Source organism: Procambarus clarkii, chromosome 92, assembly GCF_040958095.1.
Source record: "Procambarus clarkii isolate CNS0578487 chromosome 92, FALCON_Pclarkii_2.0, whole genome shotgun sequence".
NCBI lineage: Eukaryota > Metazoa > Arthropoda > Malacostraca > Decapoda > Cambaridae > Procambarus > Procambarus clarkii.
Genome location: NC_091241.1, coordinates 5,780,836 through 5,805,049, shown reverse-complemented (window position 1 = coordinate 5,805,049; position 24,214 = coordinate 5,780,836). Strand labels below are relative to the sequence as shown.

The following is a 24,214-nucleotide window of genomic DNA, read 5'->3' as shown; positions in this document are numbered from 1 at the left end:
ATAGAGCATGCTGTCTAGTGCACTAAGATTTCTAAGCTTTGGCCTTGTGTGATGCCATATGAAAAGAAGGCATAAAAAATCTTTGATAGAGCCACAGATTTTACAGAAAGAGATGATTGGGTTGGCTGCATTTATCTGGAACTAAAAAATGCTATTTGGACCACAATGTTGTGGTCTGTTATCACCGTTGTGATAACAGCCACTATTCAGACTCGACAACCTCACATCCTGAATAGTCTAGAAAGGTTAGTGGGTTGGGATTTTATTAAGTTGTCTTGACTTGGTCAAGTGTGGTGGCTTATGTGAAAATTCAGGATTTCTAATAGAAAATCTGTTTATTCTTGGATTGTTGAAATCTTGAGTGTTTCAGTTTGATTTTTTGGGCTACTCAAGAGTGTGTCTAATGTTTACATATAGTATCAAAAACATATAGTTACAAAATACATAGTTAGAAAATGTATGCAACCAGTGGTTCTTGGGTTGAATTCCTTATGCCATGTTTCAGCTGGATGACTAGATACAGTCTTCCCCTTTCAGGTCAGCTAGTGGTGCTTTAGTTTGTGTACTTACAATATCATAGTTTAGGTTCCTTGGAAATTGTTTTTCTGAGCTATACTTTGCCAAGATGTCTCCAGTGTTGCAGTGTGCAAAATATTTGTGTGTAGAGTGGCTATTTGGATGTCGCTTTGACGTATTTCTCTCCTGCATGGTTCAATGCTGTTCCTTCATTCGTACTTCTAACCCGTTACTTTACCTTATCTTGAGGTTACCTTACCTTGTTGGACGCGGCTGCTCGCAGCCTGACATATGAATCACAGCCTGGTTGATCAGGTATCCTTTGGATACCTGATCCAAAGGATACCCATGGTTCATTTCCTGTCATGGCATTGAACTTTAGCTGTAGCTTTGCTTTTGAATTCCCTGGGTACAGTCTCCTAACACCCTTATCTCTATTGAGAGTCCAAGATTCTGGTTCTGGCCCCTGGTAGCTACTTACAACTCGGTTCCTGGCGGGGTACTCTAGGCATGGTTCTAACCCGGTGGGTAGCTCGGGGAGCCACTGAAGGGATCCACCAGAAACAGGTTTTTCATTACATTCAGCACCTGTTTTATTTCAACAGGTCATGGAGACAATCTCCCAGCAGGAGAGTATGGCTTTCCATTCCAGTTCAAGTTGCCTCCAAAAATTCCCAGAAGTTTTGAAGGAACATACGGTCACATTCGTTATGTAATTGAAGCAAAGGCAGAAATTCCATGGGGAACAGATCAATTATCCAGTGTGTTTTTCAACGTTGAATGCAAATACGATCTGAGCGAACATAGAACATCTTCTGTAAGTTTGCCTTTTTCACAATACAGTATTTGATCTATGTATGATTTAATTATTTAATACATTTTGTAACTAAGTAGGCTTATACTAGCTATCATCCTAATACTAAATACTGTAATGATTTAAGATAGAAGTTGTACAATTCCCCAAATATATGTATACCCAACTTGAGCAAATAAAAAACTTGTTTTAGCTGCCATGATTTATGTTCTTAATTTGTATTACAAACAAAAATTATTCTCTGCTAAAACAAACAACTGCTTTTGTGTTAGAGGCACTCCTCATGTTTTTTATATTAAAAAGAATTATTTCTAGCTTTTATTTGTAGGACTGCAGTAAAGAATACATTTTTTTTTTCATTTGATTGATACCGTAATAAGTTTGCTCTGATAATCGTTTGATATTGCAATGGGGGAATTGTCAATTACCTTGACCTAAAGATATATTTTATTGTTTTTTTTTTTTTTTGTTACCAACAGGACTCATTGATGTTCCACAAGGAGCAGAGTGTGTGTTTTTGTTGCTGTGAACAAGGGCCAGTCATTATATCGTTGTGTGCTGAAAAGACCGACTATATACCTGGAGAATACGTGCTGCTGACGGGAGAAGTCACTAACCGTGCAGGGTGGCACATAGAGTCGGCTGAGATTACCTTACATGAAGTGAGCCAACAGATGCTACTGTTTTCTGAAATTTGACAAGAGTTCATTAATTGTGCCCAGTCCAAATCATGTCACATATCAGTCAGTCATTTTTCTTTTGTTGGTTTGCATTAAAACTGCAATATGCAGTTGCAACTATAAAATCATGATACTCTTAATCATTTATTCACTATGAAAAAAGTTATATCATCTGTCCACATGGCATGCAATATTGGGGTATGCACATCAGTAGGTTGCCAATGTATAAAAATGATTTCAGAGGGGCTCCTAGAGCTTATGTATTGGTATCCCCAGGAAAAACACCATTACATCAGGTGTCTATAAACATCTCGTGGCCAACTGAGAGCCGGGGCTAGACTCCTACACCCTCACAAGAGGTAGGGGAGCTTGGAGAGTCATGAGACTCTGCACACTTTCCAAAATAGCGTTAAAAGGCATCACGAAAACTGAAGCACTCGTAGATAAATGTCAGGTATGAATGAACATCAGACAAAACTGAAAAGTATCCCAAATATTCAAACTACCACTTTACTGCTTCCCCCTTTGATAACCACATATAAATGGTTGTCGTCACAAAAGTTACTAAGGTAATGCGGTAATCATCACGGTTTAAAATTCTATTATAATTAAATGGTACTTAAACTGATTATGTTTATAGTGATATCCACCCAAACTCACTCATATATATGTCTAACCTATGCTTGAAACGATCAAGGGATCTATTATGTTACCCATTAATTTGTTCCACAACATTGCTACGAAACCAGTATTTACCCAGATCTTTCCTAAATCTAAATTTATCCAATTTATATCCATTGTTTCATTTCTATTATGGGTTGATATATATGTAATAAATTATTAGTACTGTATCTCCATTGTTATGACCATTCATCCACTTGTACACTTCAATCATGTCACCCATAACATCAGAAATTTCAAATTAAGCTTAATTAATCTCTCTATATGGATGATTTCTAATTTGTGGGATTAATTTTATCATCCTACACTCGACACGTTCTAGTGAATTTATGTACGTTCTATAGTATGGCAACCAAAACTAAGCTGCATAATCTAAATAGAGCCTAACAAGAGCATGACATAGCTGAAGAATAACACTAGGTGTTTTATGTTAACAATTCTAGACATAAATCCCAATGTCATGCAGTATTTGCCTTATTTCAGATATTTATGCACTGAGTTTTTGGCTTTAAATTCTTATTAGTTATGACCTCCCAGATCCCTTTTGCAATCAAACTTCTCAATCTCAACACACCATCCACCAGATTTCCTATAACTCTATCATTACCTAGCCGCAGAACCTTACATTTGTCAGCATTAATCTGCATCTGCCAGTGAGGGGTGATGCATTTTGGAGGTTTCAAAGCTGGGGAGCCCTTGGTTACTGTTTTACCTGGTGTGTGTGTGGGCTATTTCTCAAGTCGGATGGCAGCATCTGTCACCTAGGTGGGGAATGTGTTGTATCCATGTGCCTATGTTGAAATTCATGTGTACTCAGCGTCTCCCATTTACATTTCTGGATGCCATTGTGCACTGGAGAAGTGCCTGTTTTTAGCAAACTTTCACAGTTTTGCTTGCCTTTTGTTTACACCAGGTGAGACCTATTATTTCTCCTTTGAGGCCCTTATTCTTCATCAGAATTGGCTGCAACTTCTTTTTCATATGGATCTTTGACTGTTTCATAGTTGCAGCACAAGGTGCTAGCTTCCTCCTGGCAAGCACACTCTCTTAATAAGGTTCAGTTTGGATTTCCATATATATATATAATGCATTATATATTTCATTAGGCGCCAAGAAATTGCCGTTTCATTACAGCTGGGCCAGCTCCCTCCTTCCTCAGGTGAGGGTGGGAGGTGGGGCAAACGGGGAGTGGGGGATGGTTTCACAAAATTTTGGTGGTTTGTTTTTATTATGGGGAGTTCTTTTGGCAATTTTAAGGCTGTGGTTTCATTTTAACCATGCAGTAGTCTGTTTTGATTTGCTTATCTTTTTGGGTGCCTTCCCTTGGATGGTGGCAAAGATGGAAAAACTTTAAAAGTGTTCATAGGCCAGCCATTGCCCTCTGCACTTCTCTGAGAGGGCCAGGTTCTGGCTCATGGTCCATGGTGGACAAATAGAGCTCAGCGACTGGTGACACCTAGTAGTATGGAACTTATTCAGTGTGATAGCTTCAGGAAGCCTCCAAAGTTCACCCAGAAACTGGCATTTCATTACATTCAACATTGTTTTTTTTGGTTTATGTTATGTGTTAGAACAGCAATGTCTGCAATCAGATATTCCACGAAGCTGTTCCGAGCACAGGCCAGCATCAAACCTTGTGGAGGTCCTCCATCACACTGCCCACAATGTTCAGAAAAAGACAAATGCTACATAGCATTGTAAGATAATTACACACTAATTAATGCAAGAGCCAAGCATTAGAGCAGACGAATGGATGGGTAAGCCCTCGACCCACTGAACAGTGATGAATATTTGCATAGTTTCTGCCATAACAACATCAAAATAAATGTCTATTGAAACATGAATGCCAGCTAATGGCACATGACTCCAAAGTTGGCTCTAGAATTTAAAAGTGGAACAAATGAAGCCCTTTAATGTATGGGACTAGAATTCCACTCAAACCTCCCTTCACGTGAATAACCATGTGGTCAAGTGGACATTACATGTTACAATGCCATTCAACAAAAATACATGATGCTAAATGCTACTCGCTAATCACATCCTAGCCATAAGCATCAAACTTCACACCTGAAGAAACAGGGGCATCAAGTTCCATACTATATTACAGCATTGTGTTTACAAATTTGTCATTTGTAAACACAATGCTTCCCTCTACAGGTAACGCCCGATACCATGGCCCAAAGATCTACCCGAGATCCAGAAAGACTCGAGAGAAGTCAGTCCTAGGGAGGAATTCTCTGCTTTAGAGAAGATAACTGTGTTCACAGATAATCTTCATCAAACGGCATTTCAGGGAAGAGAACCCAAAACTACAGCTGAAGTGAGGTATAAACATGAGACATGCAAGGCAACTGGCAAATACACTTTAATAGCATTGAAAGATAAACATCCAAAAGTGGACAAAAATTAATAGAAGCCAGTAACGGAGCCCAAAACACAGGTCTCGCGACCTGTTATCTCGGGAGATCTCGGGAGACGCCGTGTGTTGATAGGGGCACTGGGCAAGTGTGTGACGGTGGTGGCCTCTCACTGCCATATGGTAGTGAGAAAGGGAAGCAACAAGGTGGGATAATTTTGAGTTTTTGTTTGATATTCATTTGTATGCTGAGTGTGTGTGGTTTTTCTGTCATTTTGGTAGGGTTTCTCAAGTGTGCAGTCTTGTGAATTTGCAGTTTCCCTGCTTTTATAAGCAAGTAGGCTTTTGGTACCTGCTCCTGGTAGGGCACGAAATGGTCACACATGCCGGTTGTGTTGGATTTGGCTCTGAGCTACCAGTGTATAAGATCTGGGAAGTCATTTATACAGCTCTTGGAATTTTGTTTGACTTGTGCTTTTTTGTTTTGTCTTTGTTTTGGGTCACATTAGGCCAGGTTGGGGTTTCGGTGGCTGGTATATCTTCTGTAAAACATGGCAGTACCAGCACGTGGCCTGAAGAGCTGCTGGGAAGTTCACCAGGAAGGAGTGTTTAATTACATCTTACAAGATGTAAGGTCTTAAAGGAATGTAAGCACTTGTATATACATAAATAAAATAAATAAATAATACATGTAATGCATTATTTTTATATAAAATTATTCCAATTCATTCACTGGGAACTACAAATGTGTTCCATCTTACTGATTTAGATTTGATTACATTTAAGCTTTGCACATGTCTACATAATTATCCATTAACTTAATTCTTGTTTATTTGTTCTTCAATTTTGTATATACAGTATATATGAGTGATCCATCCTACATATTCAGTTCCTATTTTTAATTGTTATGTATATCAGCAACACATTTGTTGATATTGCAGACAATCACGTACAAGATAAATGAGGCGACCAAAATAAAGAGGGAAATATTGCAGCGAGTCCGGCGTCCGGGAATCCTTACTGGTGAGACGGATATTTGGCTCTCAGTCCCCATCCACATTCCTGACAGTGCTGTGTGCCTACAGTATTGCAGTATAATGACTGCTCTATATGCTGTAAAGGTAAAATATACTCTCATTTTGTTTATCTTGAAAGGAAAATTTTGAGCAAATATGGAAAACTAAATTGGACAAAATTTCCTACCATGTTAATTCATGATTAGTGTTACAGTTTTGACATGAAAGAACCTTACTGAAGCAAACCTCACGGTTGATGTAATGTGAACACTGTTACATGCAGTGAGCTTTTTCCAGTGTATGAATGAAGATTCATACTTAAACAAAATATTATACCTTCACTGTATATTTTATAAGAATTCTGCTAGTTAAATAAAGCAGGTCTGAGACTACATAAGAAAAATACTCGCATAATTCATGTTCTGTACTGAGAAAATCAGTAGAAGCCATGAGGATGATCTGAATCTGTATACTGGGTACTCCCAAACACACGCTAAAAATATATGCGGGGTAGTGTGTGGAACCCTGACTTTGTTTCAGTGGAAGACTCGAGACCCCTACAGGATTTGGTTTAATCTCAGGTTGCATTACTCTTAGGCATGTCGTGGCCTAGTCATTTAGGGCGTGTGCTTGGGAGTACCCAGTATACAGGTTTGAATCCTCCTCGTGTCTCCTGATTTTTTCATTGATACATCACGTTAATGTGATTTCTTTGTGCACTCTTGTACACAGTCATGTCATGTCAGCTTGTGGTTTGTTTTGACTTGCTGACGTTCTGGGAGCCTTCCTCAGTGGTTGTGTAAATGAATAACTTAATGTATAATGTATAAATTTATACATCAATTTACACTACTGTATTGTACTGCTTTCATCAGTTGAAAATAATAAGGTTGGTTAAAAAGAACCACTTAATCTATTACATATTTTGATTACAGCTAAATTATAACAAAATCCTTTCTATTACCTTTCAGATAACATTTTCAATGGGTTTCTGTTCCACGGCCAGTGTCAAACAGAACATCACAATAGGTACAGTTCCAGTTGGAAAGGTGTCTATGACTGTAGAAGGTGCACCGGCAAGTCCCACTGTGCCCATACCATCCGCACCGCCACTCTACAGCACCTTGGACACGCCCAGCCACGAGATGCAACCCATTCTGCACCAGCCAACGAGCTCACCAGACCTAAGTAAAGCAGAAGAAAATTAAGGTCACAAAGTGGGCAATTATTGATAATGCTCAGAAGTCTTTGCTCTTTCTAAGGAAAGGCTTTCGTAACGGTAATCTCTTATAAAACCAAAACACTATTGATGTGTACAATAAATATCAATTTTCCCTTTAATTGTATAGCTTTAGAATTTATATTTTTGTTAAGTCTTTCTAGAAAATTATACTTATCCAAATAATTATAATGAATCATTTATCAGTAAACAGTATAGAGATTCACACTGTTTTATGAAGCACAGTACAGTACTGTATATTTTATGTTGATAGGTGAAAAACACAAGTGTAAATAATGTAGTTGAAGTATGCTCTTTCATGATTATTGCATCTAGAGTCCTATTGAAGCTCAGAATACATCCCAGAATTTTCCCAGACATCTTGATATGATTTTCATAGCTATTTACTACACTGTTGTATACAGTCTTTTTAGGTGCACTTTTATATATATATATATATATAGTATGTCCACACAACCACACGCATTTTATACCTAAATTGGCTGAAAGACCTATTGTGTTTGAAAAATAGTTTGGCAATCGACCAAAATCAATAAAAACATATTTTGGGCAATAATAACAAGATATCTTTCATAATTTTTGGACTTGGATTTTTGGACTAAATTTTTTGGACTAATTTTTGGACTAAATTGATATTTAAGTGACAATGCATCGTTGCAAAACTCCTCATATCATCATTGCAGTTTTTATTCACACCACTCCAAAAATGTAACGTGCGCGTGTGTGTGTGTGTGTGTGTGTACTCACCTAATTGTACTCGCCTAATTGTGCTTGCGGGGGTTGAGCTTTGGCTCTTTGGTCCCGCCTCTCAACTGTCAATCAACTGGTGTACAGATTCCTGAGCCTACTGGGCTCTATCATACCTACATTTGAAACTGTGTATGGAGTCAGCCTCCACCACATCACTTCCTAGTGCATTCCATTTATTAACTACTCTGACACTGAAAAAATTCTTTCTAACGTCTCTGTGGCTCATCTGGGTACTAAGTTTCCACCTGTGTCCCCTTGTTCGTGTCCCACCCGTGCTGAAGAGTTTGTCTTTGTCCACCCTGTCAATTCCCCTGAGAATTTTGTAGGTGGTTATCATGTCTCCCCTTACTCTTCTGTTTTCCAGGGATGTGAGGTTCAGCTCCTTTAGCCTTTCCTCGTAGCTCAATCCTCTCAGTTCCGGGACGAGCCTGGTGGCATACCGCTGAATCTTCTCTAACTTTGTCTTGTGTTTAACTAGGTATGGACTCCAGGCTGGAGCTGCATACTCCAGGATTGGTCTTACATAAGTGGTATACAGGGTTCTGAAAGATTCCTTACACAAGTTTCTGAAGGCAGTTCTTATGTTGGCCAGTCTAGCATATGCCGCTGATGATATTCTTTTGATGTGGGCCTCTGGGGACAGGTTCGGTGTGATATCAACCCCCAGATCCTTCTCTCTATTTGATTCTTGCAGGATTTCCCCTCCCAGATGATACCTTGTGTTCAGCCTCCTGCTCCCTTCGCGTGTGTGTGTGTGTGTGTGTGTGTGTGTGTGTGTGTGTGTGTGTGTGTGTGTGTGTGTGTGTGTGTGTGTGTGTGTGTGTGTGTGTGTGTGTGTAAGCTTTGGCTCTTTGGTCCCACATTGTGTGTGTGTGTGTGTGAGATAGAGTGAGAGAGAGAGAGATAGTATGTGTGATAAGAGTGAGTGTGTGAGATAGTGAGAGAGAGAGATAGATAAGAAGCCAAATGCTTGAGGTTAGCCTTAACAAACTTTGCAGGGTTATGGGGGAAGGGGGGGCCATAGTGGGTCAGCATTAACCTACTCATGGTGTAGATGATACTATTATGGTGGTGTAAATGTTTTCTCCAATTTTCACGTGAGCAGTGCCGGTGCCTCTGCTAGTGGGTTACAAAGCATTTGAAATTTGAACCCCTTTGCTGCAGTACTCAAATTGCGTTAATTTCAGTATTCATTGAACAATTATCGTTTCTTTTAGTACAGTAACTCTTTTTTTTTTTATCTCAAGTTTTTTTATGACAATAAAATTGTTGATTTTCAAAAACAAAAAAACACATTTTCATATTCATTACATAACATTGTATCAAGTTTTATCCAAGCATAAAATGTTATGTACATATGAGCGTATACAGAATTCCTAACCGGAAGTTAAGAATATTGACGTCCATAATGAGTGAATCAAATTGTATGTGTTTCCCTATTTGTCATTAAAATCTATTGATATTTCTGTACTAATCAGGTATTGCTCTCTGTTTTCAAAATAAGATGCGAAATAGTGTTGACTGATCTTTCATTCATGTTATCTTTTCATGTATAGTATTAATAATTGATGATCATTTGTTATACACTCCCTTATTACTGTAGTATTCTCTTCACAAATGCTCATATTAGTCATGCTTGTTAAACAGATAAACTGAAAGGGAAGCACTTGAACTTCAGTTTATTTCAAGTAATTCATATACTGTATTGCAATCAAATAACCAAGTTCGCTTAATTCTGTTTGCTCTATGAGTGACGTTGAAGCATTCGGGGATTGAACCTGATACTTGTGGAAGAGTTGGCTGATTTTATAGTAAACCCTCAATGTACACAAAATTTTCAAATGAAATTGAATTTTACTGTTTTCATACAGGTAATGCCAAAGTTTGAAAAGAAAGTATGATTGTTGTGGAAGTCCTAAAATATTGCTTTTTGTATGAGCATTTTGAGATAGGAGTATGGAGAACATGACTTAGGAAGGTGCCTATAATGCATCTGTTTATTTTGTATACATATCATTAAGTTTGTGCAAATTCAATTTACTGTACATCCAAAATGTAACTTGAGAGCTACTTGTAGTTCAGTTGCATGTTTCAAGGCCCAAACCTCACTCCCCTAAAGCTGCCTTCTAAAACTCTAGGTCTGTGTGATTCTTTTGTAAAAGCATCAGGATCCACAGTCACACCTTTGTTTTCAAAGTCATTTTCAGTCGGAGAGCTTGATCTTCATAATAAACTTAAATTGTTAATTTTTTCAAATTTGATTAGTCCAACAGTAAGTACTCATAGTTCATTGCCAGTTGTTGTAGCATTTAATGATGTACAGTTGGCTCCATTCTTGATTCACAATTGGGGATCCCGGGTTCAATTCTTGGGCGAGACCAAAATGATTAGGTACATATCCTATCAATTAATACCTTTATTCACCTAGCAGTAAATAGGTACCAGGAAGTTTGGCTACTGTTTGTTTTGGGTTGCGTCCTGGGGATGGTCTGTAGTTCGACCTTGGGAAGGACCTTGATACAACCCCCTGCCCTCCGCTCTATTCCTCGCTCTTCCTCTCGGGGTCCACGGAAGTGCGTTCCCTGGTGGAATGCGGACTGTGCTCGGGCTGTCCGCTGTAAGCGTGCAGCCTGGAAGAGGCACCGCCGTAGGCAGACGACCGATTCTTTTCTTTTCTTTCGGAAAGCGAGTGCGGTGGCCCGTAGGGCCATCCGTACGGCTAAACGTGAATGTTGGGCATCTTATGTCTCAACAATTACGTCCGAGACCCCTCTGGCCCAGATCTGGAAGCGTATCCGCAAGATAGCGGGTAAGTTCGTTCCCGATGTTTCACCGGTCCTTCACCTCCATGATACTCTTGTGGCGGACCCGTTGCAGGTCGCTTCCGAACTGGGTTCCCATTTTTCTTCTCTTAGCTCTGGTCTTCATCTTCCCCAATCTTTCCTTCTTCGTAAACCTGTCCTTGAGTCTCGTCCTTTAGATTTCTGCACTCATCTTCAGCTTCCCTATAATGATCCCTTCTCTCTCTCTGAACTTCGTTCTGCCCTGGCCCTCTGCGGTTCTACGGCGGCGGGCTCCGATGGTATTCATTATGAGATGCTTCGCCATCTCCCTCCGAGCACGTCTCAGTATTTACTGAGTCTGTATAATCGGATCTGGGAGTCGTCGTCAGTCCCTGAGGACTGGCTCGATGCCGTTGTCCTCCCTGTTCGCAAACCGGGGTCTCTGGGTACTTCCCCTAAGGACTTTCGCCCTATTGCTCTCACAAGTTGTGTCTGCAAACTCTTTGAACGTATGGTTAACGTTCGTCTGATGTGGTTCCTGGAACACCGTCACCTCCTCTCCCCTTCTCAATTTGGTTTCCGCAAGTGCCGCAGCACAACAGATGTCCTGGTGAACTTGGAGGTCTATATTCGTACTGCTTTTGCTGCGAAGACCTCCGTTGTTGCCGTCCTTTTTGACCTAGAAAAGGCTTACGACACCACTTGGCGTTATCATATCCTATCTCAACTTCATTCTTTTGGCCTTCGTGGTCATCTCCCTCTCTTTCTCCGCAGCTTCCTCTCTCGTCGTTCCTTTCGGGTGCGCCTTGGTACCGCTCTCTCTCCCTCTTTTCAGCAATACGAAGGTGTGCCCCAGGGTAGTGTTCTGAGCACTACTCTTTTTCTTGTTGCCCTCAATGGTCTTCTTTCCTCTCTTCCTTCTGGTGTCTTCTCCGCTCTCTATGTCGATGATCTTACCCTTTGTTGTCAGGGTGATGATTCGCCTCTCCTTCAACGCCGGCTTCAACTTGCAATTGATGCCGTGTCGTCTTGGGCCACAGGTCATGGCTTCAAGTTCTCTACTTCTAAGACTTGTGCCATGACTTTTACGCGGAAACGGGTTGTTCTTCGTCCCTCTTTGTCGCTTTATGGTCATCCCCTTGAATACAAAGATTCAGCGAAGCTTTTGGGGTTATTCCTTGACACTCGTTTGTCTTGGTCTCCCCATATCTCTTACCTCCGTGTTGAGTGCTCTAAGGCCCTTACCCTCCTTCGGGTCTTGTCCCATACTTCTTGGGGGGCAGATAGGCGCACTCTCCTTGCTTTACATTCCTCTCTCGTTTTGTCTAAGCTCGATTATGGTTGCCCTGCTTACTCGTCTGCTTCTCCTTGTACTCTTCGCCGTCTTGATGCTTTGCACCATACTGGGTTGCGCCTCAGTTCTGGTGCCTTTCGTTCGACTCCCGTCCTTAGCTTGTATGTTGACACTGGCTTCCTGTCTCTCCAGGACCGCCGTGATCGCTACTGTCTTCGCTATCTTGCGCGGTCCTTGCAACATCCTTCCTCTCGCCTCTGTCGTGCTTTAACTTTTACCCCTCCTGCGGTTCCTGTTCCTCTTCACCACCTCCCTCTTTCTGTCCGGTTATCTCGCCTACAGGATTCTCTTTCCGTTCGTATTTCTGATGTTTCTCCTCGTGTTGTTCCTTCTTTGCCCCCGTGGAGGGTCCCTCTTCCGCGGTTTTGTACATCCTTGACTCGTATCACTAAAGCTTTTACCCCTCCTACAGTTCTAAAACGCCTTTTCCTCGAGCACTTTTCTTCTCACTCCCGCTCCGTTTCTGTCTTCACCGATGGGTCTAAGTCAGCGGACGGTGTTGGCTACTCTGTTGTTTTTCCTGATCGCACTTATATGTGTCGCTTGCCTCCGGAGACTAGCATCTTTACAGCGGAACTTTATGCTATTCTCTATGCTCTTCGTCTCCTGCTTTCTCGTTGTCAGTCTTCCTTTGTGGTTGTTGTTGACTCTCGTAGTGCCCTCATGGCTCTCGGGTGCTTTAATCCAGTTCATCCGGTAGTTGTCGAGATCCAGCATTGGCTGTTTCTCGTTCACAGTAAATTTAAGTCGGTTGAGTTTTGTTGGGTTCCCAGCCATATTGGCGTGTCTTTAAATGAGCGTGCGGATGCTGCCGCTAAGGAAGCTGTCCGCTCTTGTCCCATCTCTCGCAAAGGCATTCCGTATTCCGACTTTTACCCGGTTATCCATTCCTCAGTCCTTACCCGTTGGCAGGCTTCTTGGTTGTCTGTTACTGGTAACAAGCTACGTACTCTTAAATGTTGTGTTTCCTCGTGGCCATCCTCCTTCCACCGTAACCGGCGGTGGGAAACAGCTCTGGCGAGGTTGCGTATTGGCCATACTCGCTTAACCCATGGTCACTTGATGGAGCGCCGCCCTGCTCCTTATTGTCCTAGTTGCATTGTCCCTCTTACGGTCATGCATGTCCTTCTTGAATGTCCTGACTTCCAGGACGAGCGTGTGTCTTGCTTTCCGACCGCCCCTCGCGGTCACCTGTCCCTCGATAGAATTCTTGGTGACTCGGATACTTTTGATATCGTTCGCCTTATGCGTTTTTGTTCTCGTATTGGCATCCTTGGTGATATTTAGCGCCCTCTGATTATTTTGCGTATTTGATGGTGCTACATAGCCTTCCCGGTTTGGTGCCTTCTTTTGATAATTACTTACTTACTTTTACCCCTCCTGCGGTTCCTGTTCCTCTTCACCACCTCCCTCTTTCTGTCCGGTTATCTCGCCTACAGGATTCTCTCTCCGTTCGTATTTCTGATGTTTCTCCTCGTGTTGTTCCTTCTTTGCCCCCGTGGAGGGTCCCTCTTCCGCGGTTTTGTACTTCCTTGACCCGTATCACTAAAGCTTTTACCCCTCCTACGGTTCTAAAACGCCTTTTCCTCGAGCACTTTTCTTCTCACTCCCGCTCCGTTTCTGTCTTCACCGATGGGTCTAAGTCAGCGGACGGTGTTGGCTACTCTGTTGTTTTTCCTGATCGCACTTATATGTGTCGCTTGCCTCCGGAGACTAGCATCTTTACAGCAGAACTTTATGCTATTCTCTATGCTCTTCGTCTCCTGCTTTCTCGTTGTCAGTCTTCCTTTGTGGTTGTTGTTGACTCTCGTAGTGCCCTCATGGCTCTCGGGTCCTTTAATCCGGTTCATCCAGTAGTTGTCGAGATCCAGCATTGGCTGTTTCTCGTTCACAGTAAATTTAAGTCGGTTGAGTTTTGTTGGGTTCCCAGCCATATTGGTGTGTCTTTAAATGGGCGTGCGGATGCTGCCGCTAAGGAAGCTGTCTGCTCTTGTCCCATCTCTCGTAAAGGCATTCCGTATTCCGACTTTTACCCAGTTATCCATTCCTCAGTTCTTACCCGTTGGCAGGCTTCTTGGTTGTCTGTTACTGGTAACAAGCTACGTACTCTTAAATGTTGTGTTTCCTCGTGGCCGTCCTCCTTCCACCGTAACCGGCGGTGGGAAACAGCTCTGGCGAGGTTGCGTATTGGCCATACTCGCTTAACCCATGGTCACTTGATGGAGCGCCGCCCTGCTCCTTATTGTCCTAGTTGCATTGTCCCTCTTACGGTCGTGCATGTCCTTCTTGAATGTCCTGACTTCCAGGACGAGCGTGTGTCTTGCTTTCCGACCGCCCCTCGCGGTCACCTGTCCCTCGATAGAATTCTTGGTGACTCGGATACTTTTGATATCGTTCGCCTTATGCGTTTTTGTTCTCGTATTGGCATCCTTGGTGATATTTAGCGCCCTCTGATTATTTTGCGTATTTGATGGTGCTACATAGCCTTCCCGGTTTGGTGCCTTCTTTTGATAATTACTTACTTACTTGATACAACCCTTCATGTGTGTGTGTGTATATACATGTACATGCACACATACAGTACATACATACTGGCTTCCTGTCCCCAATAGAATGAATTGTCATTATTTTTATCATTAGTGTGTAGATTCCCAATTATTTTCATGCTTCATATTTTTTCACTAGGCCACATTGTCTAAATGTGTGTTGTTGGTGGTAATGTTTCAGCTGGCCCTTAAGGTGGGATTCACAATCAACGGCCATCTTTCATATAGTGTCTTGTTCACTAATACGACGTCCCATTCATCATTGTCAGTTTTGTTGACATTATCCCATAGTCCTACCTCACAACAACATGACACATTATGAACAGTTAGGAAGATACAGCTCACTGGTGACAAATTGAATTATTTAACTTCAGGATTGGGAGACGTGTCTTAGTTACCGGCAAGTGTTGGGTAATAAGAGTCTAATTTACATAAAGGCATCATTTACCTGGACAGTTATTTAGTTCAAGTATGGAAATAATTGGAACAGCTCATCTGTAGTTATTATGATGTAGACAGTTTTGGAATCGTGGCAAAGTGGTTATATTTTTTAATGAAACACTTGTTCACTTTGTTACATTTTATAAGAGATACATACTGTATACTGTAATTAGTTAAATAGCATCTTGAAAATAAAATGTTCAGTGGAATCATTCAGAATGTCAAGGTTAGCGCTGTAAAGCATTGTAAGTTTTTGAGACCTGATTAATTTATAATGTAATGTGATGCAATTGACTCGCCTTTCATTATATTACATGTGCCATTTTCATGCAAGATTTGCCATTATCCACAAAATGATTGATTACTTTTCATCTGTCTACATTCACTTCGTCATATTTCCTCGGAAGAGGATAATTCACACAGCCTGTACTCTTATAACACTGTACAGTACTGTAAACACTGCACATACCTGCAAAATCAGGAATACAGGTATAAGCAGCTTGCATGCACCCAAGTACTGTACGTGCACCCTTTTGCATCACCTCGCCATGTATATTATCATGCAACTGGTATCTTCCTTAACAATTTTCATAATGTTTCTAGGTATATATATATATATATATATATATATATATATATATATATATATATATATATATATATATAAAATATAGTATTTTGTCGTACCTTGTACCCAGAATGCACTCCTTGCCTTACTATGCAAGACCCGATTTACCTAATAGGCCGAGTGATTTTCTTTACTTTAAAACAATTGTTTCCAATTGGTTTATTTGAATTATTATTATTATACTGTATTATATTAAGAACATAAATTATTGACTTAGTTATGTTTAGGTTTGGTTAAGATAAATTAGGTTAGGTTAGGTAGAGTTGGTTAGGTTCGGTCATATATCTACATTAGTTTTAATTCAAAAACAAATACTGTAACTCATATATAATGAAATGAATAGCTTTATCATTTCATAAGAAAAAAAGTAGAAAAATATATGAATTCAGGAAAACTTGGCTTATTAGGCAAATTAGGCCTTGCATGCTGTAGTAGGCCGAGTACTGCATTCTGGCTACTAGGTACAAAATAAATATAAATATATATACAGTATATTGTAAAGTTTTTGCTCGTGTAAAATTTTGTATGATAAGGATCCTATACCTACCTCGTAGTGCATGTCTCGAGAGGTTATAATATCGAGTTGTTTCTTGCAATTCAAGCCATTCACTGCCTTGTAAAATGTGTGATGGATACACACACACACATCCATGGATTTCAAGTTTATTAGGTTATCATAGATTAGGCAAGCTTATTGGTTAATGACAATTTATGCCTCTCAGTCAAGGTATTCTTTAAAACTTAAATCTTATTTATATTTAGATGTGGGCAGCTCAAGGTATAAAGTGAACAGCTTTAAAATGTACAAGAATATTTACTTTATAGTATTTTGTACATGTAAATAATATTAGTACAAGGTCACAAAAGTACTGCATTTATGAGAGTAAATAAAACAATAGAATCTCAAAAATGGGCTAATAATATCTCATGACATTATTTTTATTAATTTAGTCTTTATCTTGGTACAGTATTTGTATGGCAGTATTATTTCCAGTTAATGTCTTTCCTACCACACCTATTTGTAATATAGTTATGTGTTACCTGTTCAAAGACATTGCTGTAATGTAATGTAACTAGTGTGTTTTGATACTAAGACCTACAGTTTTGCACAAATGCATTTAATTTAGTGTTAGTATGATATGTAATAATTTTATAAACTGTAAATTTAGTGAAATATGAAACCAGAATGAAATTAAAAGTACATTAAGATTTTTTATGTATTTGTAGTTTTTTTTATCCTATTACAGTGCCATTTATTTAAGCAGTTGAGTTGGTTTCAGGGCTTAGCGTCCCCATGCAGCCCGGTCATTGCCTAGGCCTCCTACTGTAATTTGGTCATTTAATGGCCAAAATTGCAGGTTTTATAATTTAAACTGCCACCTTAAGTGATTTCTCATCTTTTGAACACCATATGTGTATGAAGTTATTTTCCTTCATGAAATCAACAAGAACTTCTCGGAGAACATGGCTGACTGATCAACACTGGTTATTTCTGATCAAAGTGGTAACTGCATAGACATTTCAACAGACATAGCAAAAATTGTCATTAAAAAGGTGTCAAGCCTCGGGACAAAACGCTAACAAATTATTGAATCGTCGTAAATAAATGTTCATTTTGAATTGTTGTAATTTTTGAACAATGTATTTGTTGCTGTTGCATAGACGTCTATGATGCCGTTTACATTTTTTTTTTTTTTTTTGAAGGAAGGGCCAAAAGCTATTACAAGTTCAACAGTTCAAGTAGGTGTTTTCTGGTGTAATGGATAAATGGCGGCAGGCTGGGTGGGGTGAAGTAGTGACTGGATCAGAAGATAGATGGCAGGCTGGGCAGGGGTGAAGGAGCAGCTGGATCAGAAGATAGATGGCAGGCTGGGCAGGGGTGAAGGAGCAGCTGGATCAGAAGATAGATGGCAGGCTGGGCAGGGGTGAAGGAGCAGCTGGATCAGAAGATAGATGGCAGGCTGGGCAGGGGTGAAGCAGTAGCTGGATCAGAAGATAGATGGCAGGCTGGGCAGGGGTGAAGGAGCAGCTGGATCAGAAGATAGATGGCAGGCTGGGCAGGGGTGAAGGAGCAGCTGGATCAGAAGATAGATGGCAGGCTGGGCGGGGGTGAAGCAGTAGCTGGATCAGAAGATAGATGGCGGTGTAGCGTGAGGGCGTGAGAGAGGTGAGCGAGGGCGAGTGTCGCGTCTGGTGGCCCCTGGAGGGCCTGCCGCAGTGGATACAAGACACTCCGTACATTGACAACATCGCACACTAATATTTTTACCACTTCGGACACCAGCGTTAGACGTTTCGCATATGTGTACGTGTTCCATATTAAAACGACAATATAATGCTATTAACAATTAAAATCTTCTATTTAACAGGCATATAGTTATTAAATGAAGTTTAGTGATGCAATAGACATAATCCGGAGTTGGTAAGGACGCCGCCCGCCAGCGTAAACACAACACACCCGAATGCCCACAAACACGATACAACGCACAAAACACAACACTTCTGTCAGTTTTTAGATAAACTACTTTTATATTTATTATGTGAGAGTTATACTTGTATAAAATGATAACTATTATAGGTAAGCGCCTAATATTTAATATTAATCAATAAAAAAGAAGTCAGAAGCCACACGCCTGTCTGTACATGTCTTTTGTGTAAAAGTATTTTGGGCGCTCATGTACTTGTGCGCTAGCTGGCGTTCACAACTGTTCTCGCCTACAAGCATTAGAATTAAACAAACGAATTTATTTTTTCATTTATATACAAGAAGAGAAGGCTACCCTTGAGTCTGTAATATTCATCTGATCACTGGTCTCCCATGTGGTCCTCATTGCTTTATCTTACTATTATTGAATGTCAATAACCGTATTATGCAATTTCAATTTCTTCTATTTCTTTCTTTATTATGCACCCCATACCCATCCCGTGGGCGGTGGTGTAAAGGATTACAGAGGCACATAATCGGTTCAGGAACTGAACCCTCTAGTTCGTTTAGCTAAGCAAATAACAATGTTTGACGCTAGTTACAAAATTATTAATGTTGTATACACATGTACACACACACTCATACATATATATATATATATATATATATATATATATATATATATATATATATATATATATATATATATATATATATATATATATATATATATAATCTAATAATATATACTGATCTAATAAAATAATTAGACCAGTTAATACTCTCACTCGTTGTGTTAAGATATGTTAGCTTGATAAAACTGACTGTTCATTGTTGAGAAATGTGTTAACAAACAATATATCTGACTTATCAAGCCTGTAGCTTGCTTAGCAAAAGGAACTTTTTTTAAATTTGGGTTCAGTTTAACTACCGCTCAAGGGATGAGTAATTGGGGCATAATAAAGGAACTAAGCTGATAAAATGAAAGATGGGAAAACAACATTAGAAAGATAAACTCGAGAGACGTTTTCATGTTAACCCGAAAATTATTTGAGGAGCAAGACGGACTGCGGGTCAGGCAATTGGTCTTTATGCTATCGTGATGGGGGATCAGCCATTACACGTGTTAATGACTCTTGTATAGTTGTGTAGTTAAGGACATCAGGGTAAAGGGGTAATGGGCATTGTGGTTGATTGTTCTACCTGGGAATCCTCCACTGTTTTATATCTTATGTATGTATGTATGTACTAACCTAGTTGTGGTTGCAAGGGTTGAACTTTGGCTCTTTGGTCCCGCCTCTCAACCGTCAATCAACTGATGTACAGATTCCTGAGCCTACTGGGCTCTGTCATATCTACACTTGAAACTGTGTATGGAATCAGCCTCCACCACATTACTGCCTAATGAATTCCATTTATTAACTACTCTGACACTGAAAAGTTCTTTCTATAATCTCTCTGTGGCTCATTTGGGTACTCAGCTTCCACCTGTGTCCCCTTGTGCGTGTACCACATGTGTTAAATAAATGTATGTATGTATGTATGTATGTATGTATGTATGTATGTATGTATGTATGTATGTATGTATGTATGTATGTATGTATGTATGTAAGGAGAGAGAGAGAGAGAGAGAGAGAGAGAGAGAGAGAGAGAGAGAGAGAGAGAGAGAGAGAGAGAGAGAGAGAGAGAGAGAGAGAGAGAGAGAGAGAGAGAGGAGAGAGAGAGAAGGAGAGAGAGAGAGAGAGAAAGAGATGAAGATCGAGACAGAGAAATAGATATAGACAGAGTCAGGGAGAGAATGTTAGACACAGAGACGTATAGATAAGGATATGCAAAGTCAGTGAGAGAATGACAGAGATAGAGCGAGGAAAGAGACAGAGATAGGCTGACACAGAGAATGTCAAAAACGAGGAGAGGCAGAGACAGGAACAGGGACAGGAGCAGAGGCACAGGGACAGACACAGACACGCACATGGAACACCGAACCTTACACACTCTCTGATATATTGTTTAATTAATAGTGATTCACTAATAAAGCTTATAATTGTATATGTTATCAAAAAGGCATAGATATGGCCACTGCTTCGCAAAGCGGGGATGTTTCTGATGGGGGAGAAAGAAACATTTGCGCAGCGCGTCCCGCGGCGTTGCGCGGGCAGTCTGGGGCCGTATAAATACGGGGGCACAGAGGGGCTCTGCCCTCACTCCGCCTGCCCTCGCCGCTGCCCTCGCAAAGCCCACCCTCCTCCCCTTTGCAAGCGGCTGTCTTTGTACCCCCGTCATGCTTTGCACAGTTGTCCCCCTTGTCTCCCCACTGCATGTGGGAAGGGGGGGTGCAGCGCCGGTCCCCAAGTGTCCCGCTGTCCGCAGCTAATACTTTGCCCAGTCTAGGTGCTAGTAAGCCCTACTTGTAGTCACCCCCTTCTCCTTATTCATTAGGTCTTTACGGCCTCTTGGTCGGGTACATTATGTGTTATGTGGTCTCTCACTTATTAGTTACTCTTTGTGTCCTGCCTGTTATATCCTAGTGTTATATAATTACTACACATTTGCACTCGGCCTTAATTCTAGTACCAGTTAAGCTTTAGGTTTCTGCAGAATTAGTATCCATGTCACTATAGGCTAAGGTCTCATAATTACTACGGGTGTACCTTTTAAGTTAAATCTAGTCCTCGGACTTGGAATTGTTACTGTTAATTCCTACTTTATATATTTACATGTTCTGCAGAATTTAATCTTCAATAAACTTTAAAGCCCCATACTGCCAGTATCTTTCTCCCCCTGATCAGAAAAAAGTCGTTCTTACGTTTTAGTCACAGAGATTAGATATTAGTAAAGTAAAGTTCATTTTATTCAGGAAAGTACATAAATAGTCGATTTACAAACATAATATTGGATTTATAGATAGAGCTAGTACATACAATACCTAAAGCCACTAGTACGCATAGCGTTTCGGGCATATTATTGAGAGGAAAGATATTTATATTTAAACAATTTTTTTTTTTTACCGACGCTCTCCCTATTGATGAGAACTACAACCTAATGAAGATAAATGTTAATTTTATGTAGATACTGTAATAAACGAAAGTTTTTAATGTCATCAGAGAAGCAGAAATATAGGCAAATTTTAAATCCCTTGTCATATATATAACTGAAGTGAAAGCAAAGATATATGCATTTTGATAGTTACAAAGACAGCTCTTTAACACGGGTGGAACACGAACAAGGGGAACTTAGTACCCAAATGAGCCACAGAGATATTAGAAAGATTTTTTTCAGTGTCAGAGTAGTTAACAAATGGAATGTATTAAGCAGTGATGTGGTGGAGGCTGACTCCATACACAATTTCAAATGTAGATGTGATAGAGCCCAATAGGCTCAGGAACCTGTACACCTGTTGATTGACGGTTAAGAGTCGGGACCAAAGAACCAAAGCTCAACCCCTGCAAGCACAAATTAGGTGAGTACAACTAGGTGAATACAGCTGAGGGGCGGGACCAAACAGCTGAAGCTCAATTCCCTACGCATAACTAGGCGAGTCCATAGGAATTACCGTTTGTCCTGGCGCCATCTATGTTTTGACAGCAGTACTACTAATGTTCCCACGTTATGTGATCGCTATACGGGTGTTACGGTCAGTTGCTCTTCTATATATGTTTATGGACAACGTAGGTGATTTGAGGCAATTTGCGGCCAGAGTGAAATAGTATCCACGCGGTGAGTGATGGAGGAGGCTATATACTGCTGTGTACTCGACCAGCGGGTGAAAGGTAAGTTATATCGAACAATTATGGGGAATAGATGGGTTATTTTAAGCGTAGAATGTCAGGTAACCGGTAACTACACAGATGGGGTAGTGTTTTTTTTAAGTCTTTATTTACTAAAGTAAATAAATAAGAAAGTATAAAGTGGAACATTACATTATGCCTTTAGCTGAACAAGTCTACTGGTGGGGGAAGTAGACGGGTTTTATGAAGTATTTTACCTAAATATTTGTATTTGGTTAACTAGTTCAGCCGTTACCAGGGAGGGTGTTCCTTTAATCTAATCTAAAAATTCTAGCCGGACAAAGTGATTAAATAAATTGAATAGAACGAAGTGGTTTGCCAGGGTGCTTAACATTTAGTTTAGTTCACTTACTATGCAGCCCATGCTTAAAGAATGCAAGTTTATCATATTGAATTTACCGTAGTTTTACTGCATTTAATATACCGTTTTTACCCTATTTAATTATGTCGGGTGAAGGCCGGTCGTGGAAAGTTCCTAATATAACAAGCTTTAAAGGAAAAGTTTGAGTTAACTTTAACGCTTAAGTTAGTGACCAATTAGCTTAGTCTATTGTGAGGAAAGTTACTAGAATCTAACATTGCAAGTGCCATTTCTGTACTCTTTTTGAGAAACATGACTAGATACATGAATCGCATAGTTTTATTACTAAATGTTCATGGATTAGGTTGCATAGTTGAGGAAATGGTGATAAGGTTTGTGATTTTGTGTACCTTGACTTGAGCAGAGATTTTGATAGTGGCGCAAAATTGATAGGGGCTCGGATCATTGGGAATGCTGACTGAAGTTGATTAGGTCATGGCTATACCAAAGGAAATTGGTATAAATGGGGTTAAGTTGGGAGAAGTGTTGTAAGTAGTGCCTAAAAGCTCTCCTTGTACCTCTGTTATTCGCAAGATTATGGTTTAGACTGCAATAGTTGCAGAATTAGCAAATAAAAAATACCGATGCCCTATATAGTTTTGAAATGGTTAAGACTACCAGATGCAGTTTAATGCTTACAAATGTAAGGTTTGGGGGCTAGGTAAAGATTAGATGGTGTAGATTGTTAAGAGTATTAAATTTTTTGCAGGTGGTAAATTCTCCCCGAGCTGGCACTGCTCTCCAGCCTGGGATGTTGATTGGCTAGTCTTCAACTGCCTCCCAACATGGTAGTGAGGTCCTGAGCTGACATGCAGTGAGGAACGTGGAAAGCTTCCTGAATTGGCACATGGTATGCCTCCCTTTCAAACCAGCAGCTGGCACAAATGTTCCAGCTAACATCAGAATAGTGGATGAAGCCCACACTAAAATGTAAGTGGTAAGAGTAAATGGACACCCCCCCCCCTCCCTTTTGACAGTGAACAGTTGGGAGGAAGGGGGGGGGGGGAGAAAGTGTGGCTTATAGTTCTATTGCTACAGAATCTTTTGCCATAAGCCAGTGGCAGTGCCTATTGGCACTTGCTATTCAGAATCATTGGAATTAGAGGGTAGAAGTTAATTGCTAAAAACCTATTAAATGTTAGGGTATGGAAGTCTATGCTTAGGCTAGTGGGTACCATATCTGCAAGTTTAGTCCTTTCAGGAATGTATTGAATAGAATGGTATGTTGAAATTGTGAAAATTGTAATGTGGGGCATTAGATCTTAAACAGCATAGTTGAGGGTGTTTTATTAATAATTTTAATGAAATATAAATCTTGTTTAGTTAACATTAAATGTTTGTTAAATAAGCTTTAATCTATAAATGTATAACACTGTTAAGGGTAATCATGAGTCAAATAAAGTTAATTGCAGGAAAAGTTTTGTTCTAAGTGATGGTATTTTTCCCTTGAAAGTAAAAAAAAATATTCAATGTTTACTTTTTAGCTTGGTTTTAAATTTATATAGTTTTACAAAATGTGGTTTGGAAAGTGCAGAAGTCCCTCTGTGAGTTGGAAGTTAATTACTACAACTTGCCTGATTCTGTTTAAGCAAAGGTTAATCTTAATAGATTTGCATAAAAGTAAAAAAATAGTAATAACTTAAACAATATAGCATTGGCTAAAGATAAATGTAAATTGCCATTGAAGTGCAGTTGTGGATAGTTTCTCAAATGACATTTACTGAAACTTGGCAAATTGATGCCATATATATTTATTGCTAAATTAGATCTTTACTACTACTGCTACTAGAATATGTAGGAAAGGTAAATTCCTTAAAGAAATTTTTTACATCTGA

The 24,214-nt window shown here is 40.0% G+C and overlaps 1 protein-coding gene and 2 long non-coding RNA genes across 5 annotated transcripts in view; 2 read left to right on the top strand and 1 right to left on the bottom strand.

The window, feature by feature from the left end:
* Nucleotides 1–10,299, top strand: part of LOC123775111 (arrestin domain-containing protein 17) — an 18,823-nt gene extending 8,524 nt beyond the window's left edge. For both annotated transcript variants that reach the window (XM_045769994.2, XM_045769993.2), the window contains 4 exons: nucleotides 1,122–1,333; nucleotides 1,810–1,992; nucleotides 5,989–6,168; nucleotides 7,035–10,299. In XM_045769994.2, coding sequence (XP_045625950.2) covers nucleotides 1,122–1,333; nucleotides 1,810–1,992; nucleotides 5,989–6,168; nucleotides 7,035–7,271 — 812 coding nt within the window. In that variant the 3' untranslated portion in view covers nucleotides 7,272–10,299. The remainder of the gene's footprint in view (nucleotides 1–1,121; nucleotides 1,334–1,809; nucleotides 1,993–5,988; nucleotides 6,169–7,034) is intronic.
* LOC123775112 (uncharacterized) lies at nucleotides 1,879–18,559 on the bottom strand. Its single transcript, XR_006775035.2, has 3 exons — nucleotides 16,353–18,559; nucleotides 7,028–7,247; nucleotides 1,879–2,017 (listed from the first exon to the last, which is right to left on the bottom strand). It is a non-coding gene; the product is annotated as an uncharacterized lncRNA (long non-coding RNA).
* LOC138359708 (uncharacterized) overlaps nucleotides 17,990–24,214 on the top strand; it is a 7,073-nt gene continuing 848 nt past the window's right edge. The window contains exons 1-2 of one of the 2 annotated variants that reach the window (XR_011226017.1): nucleotides 17,990–18,110; nucleotides 23,089–23,309. This is a non-coding gene — a long non-coding RNA (uncharacterized lncRNA). Of the gene's footprint in view, nucleotides 18,111–21,633; nucleotides 22,001–23,088; nucleotides 23,310–24,214 lie in introns of those variants that run through there. The other variant, XR_011226016.1, reaches the window with a different exon arrangement.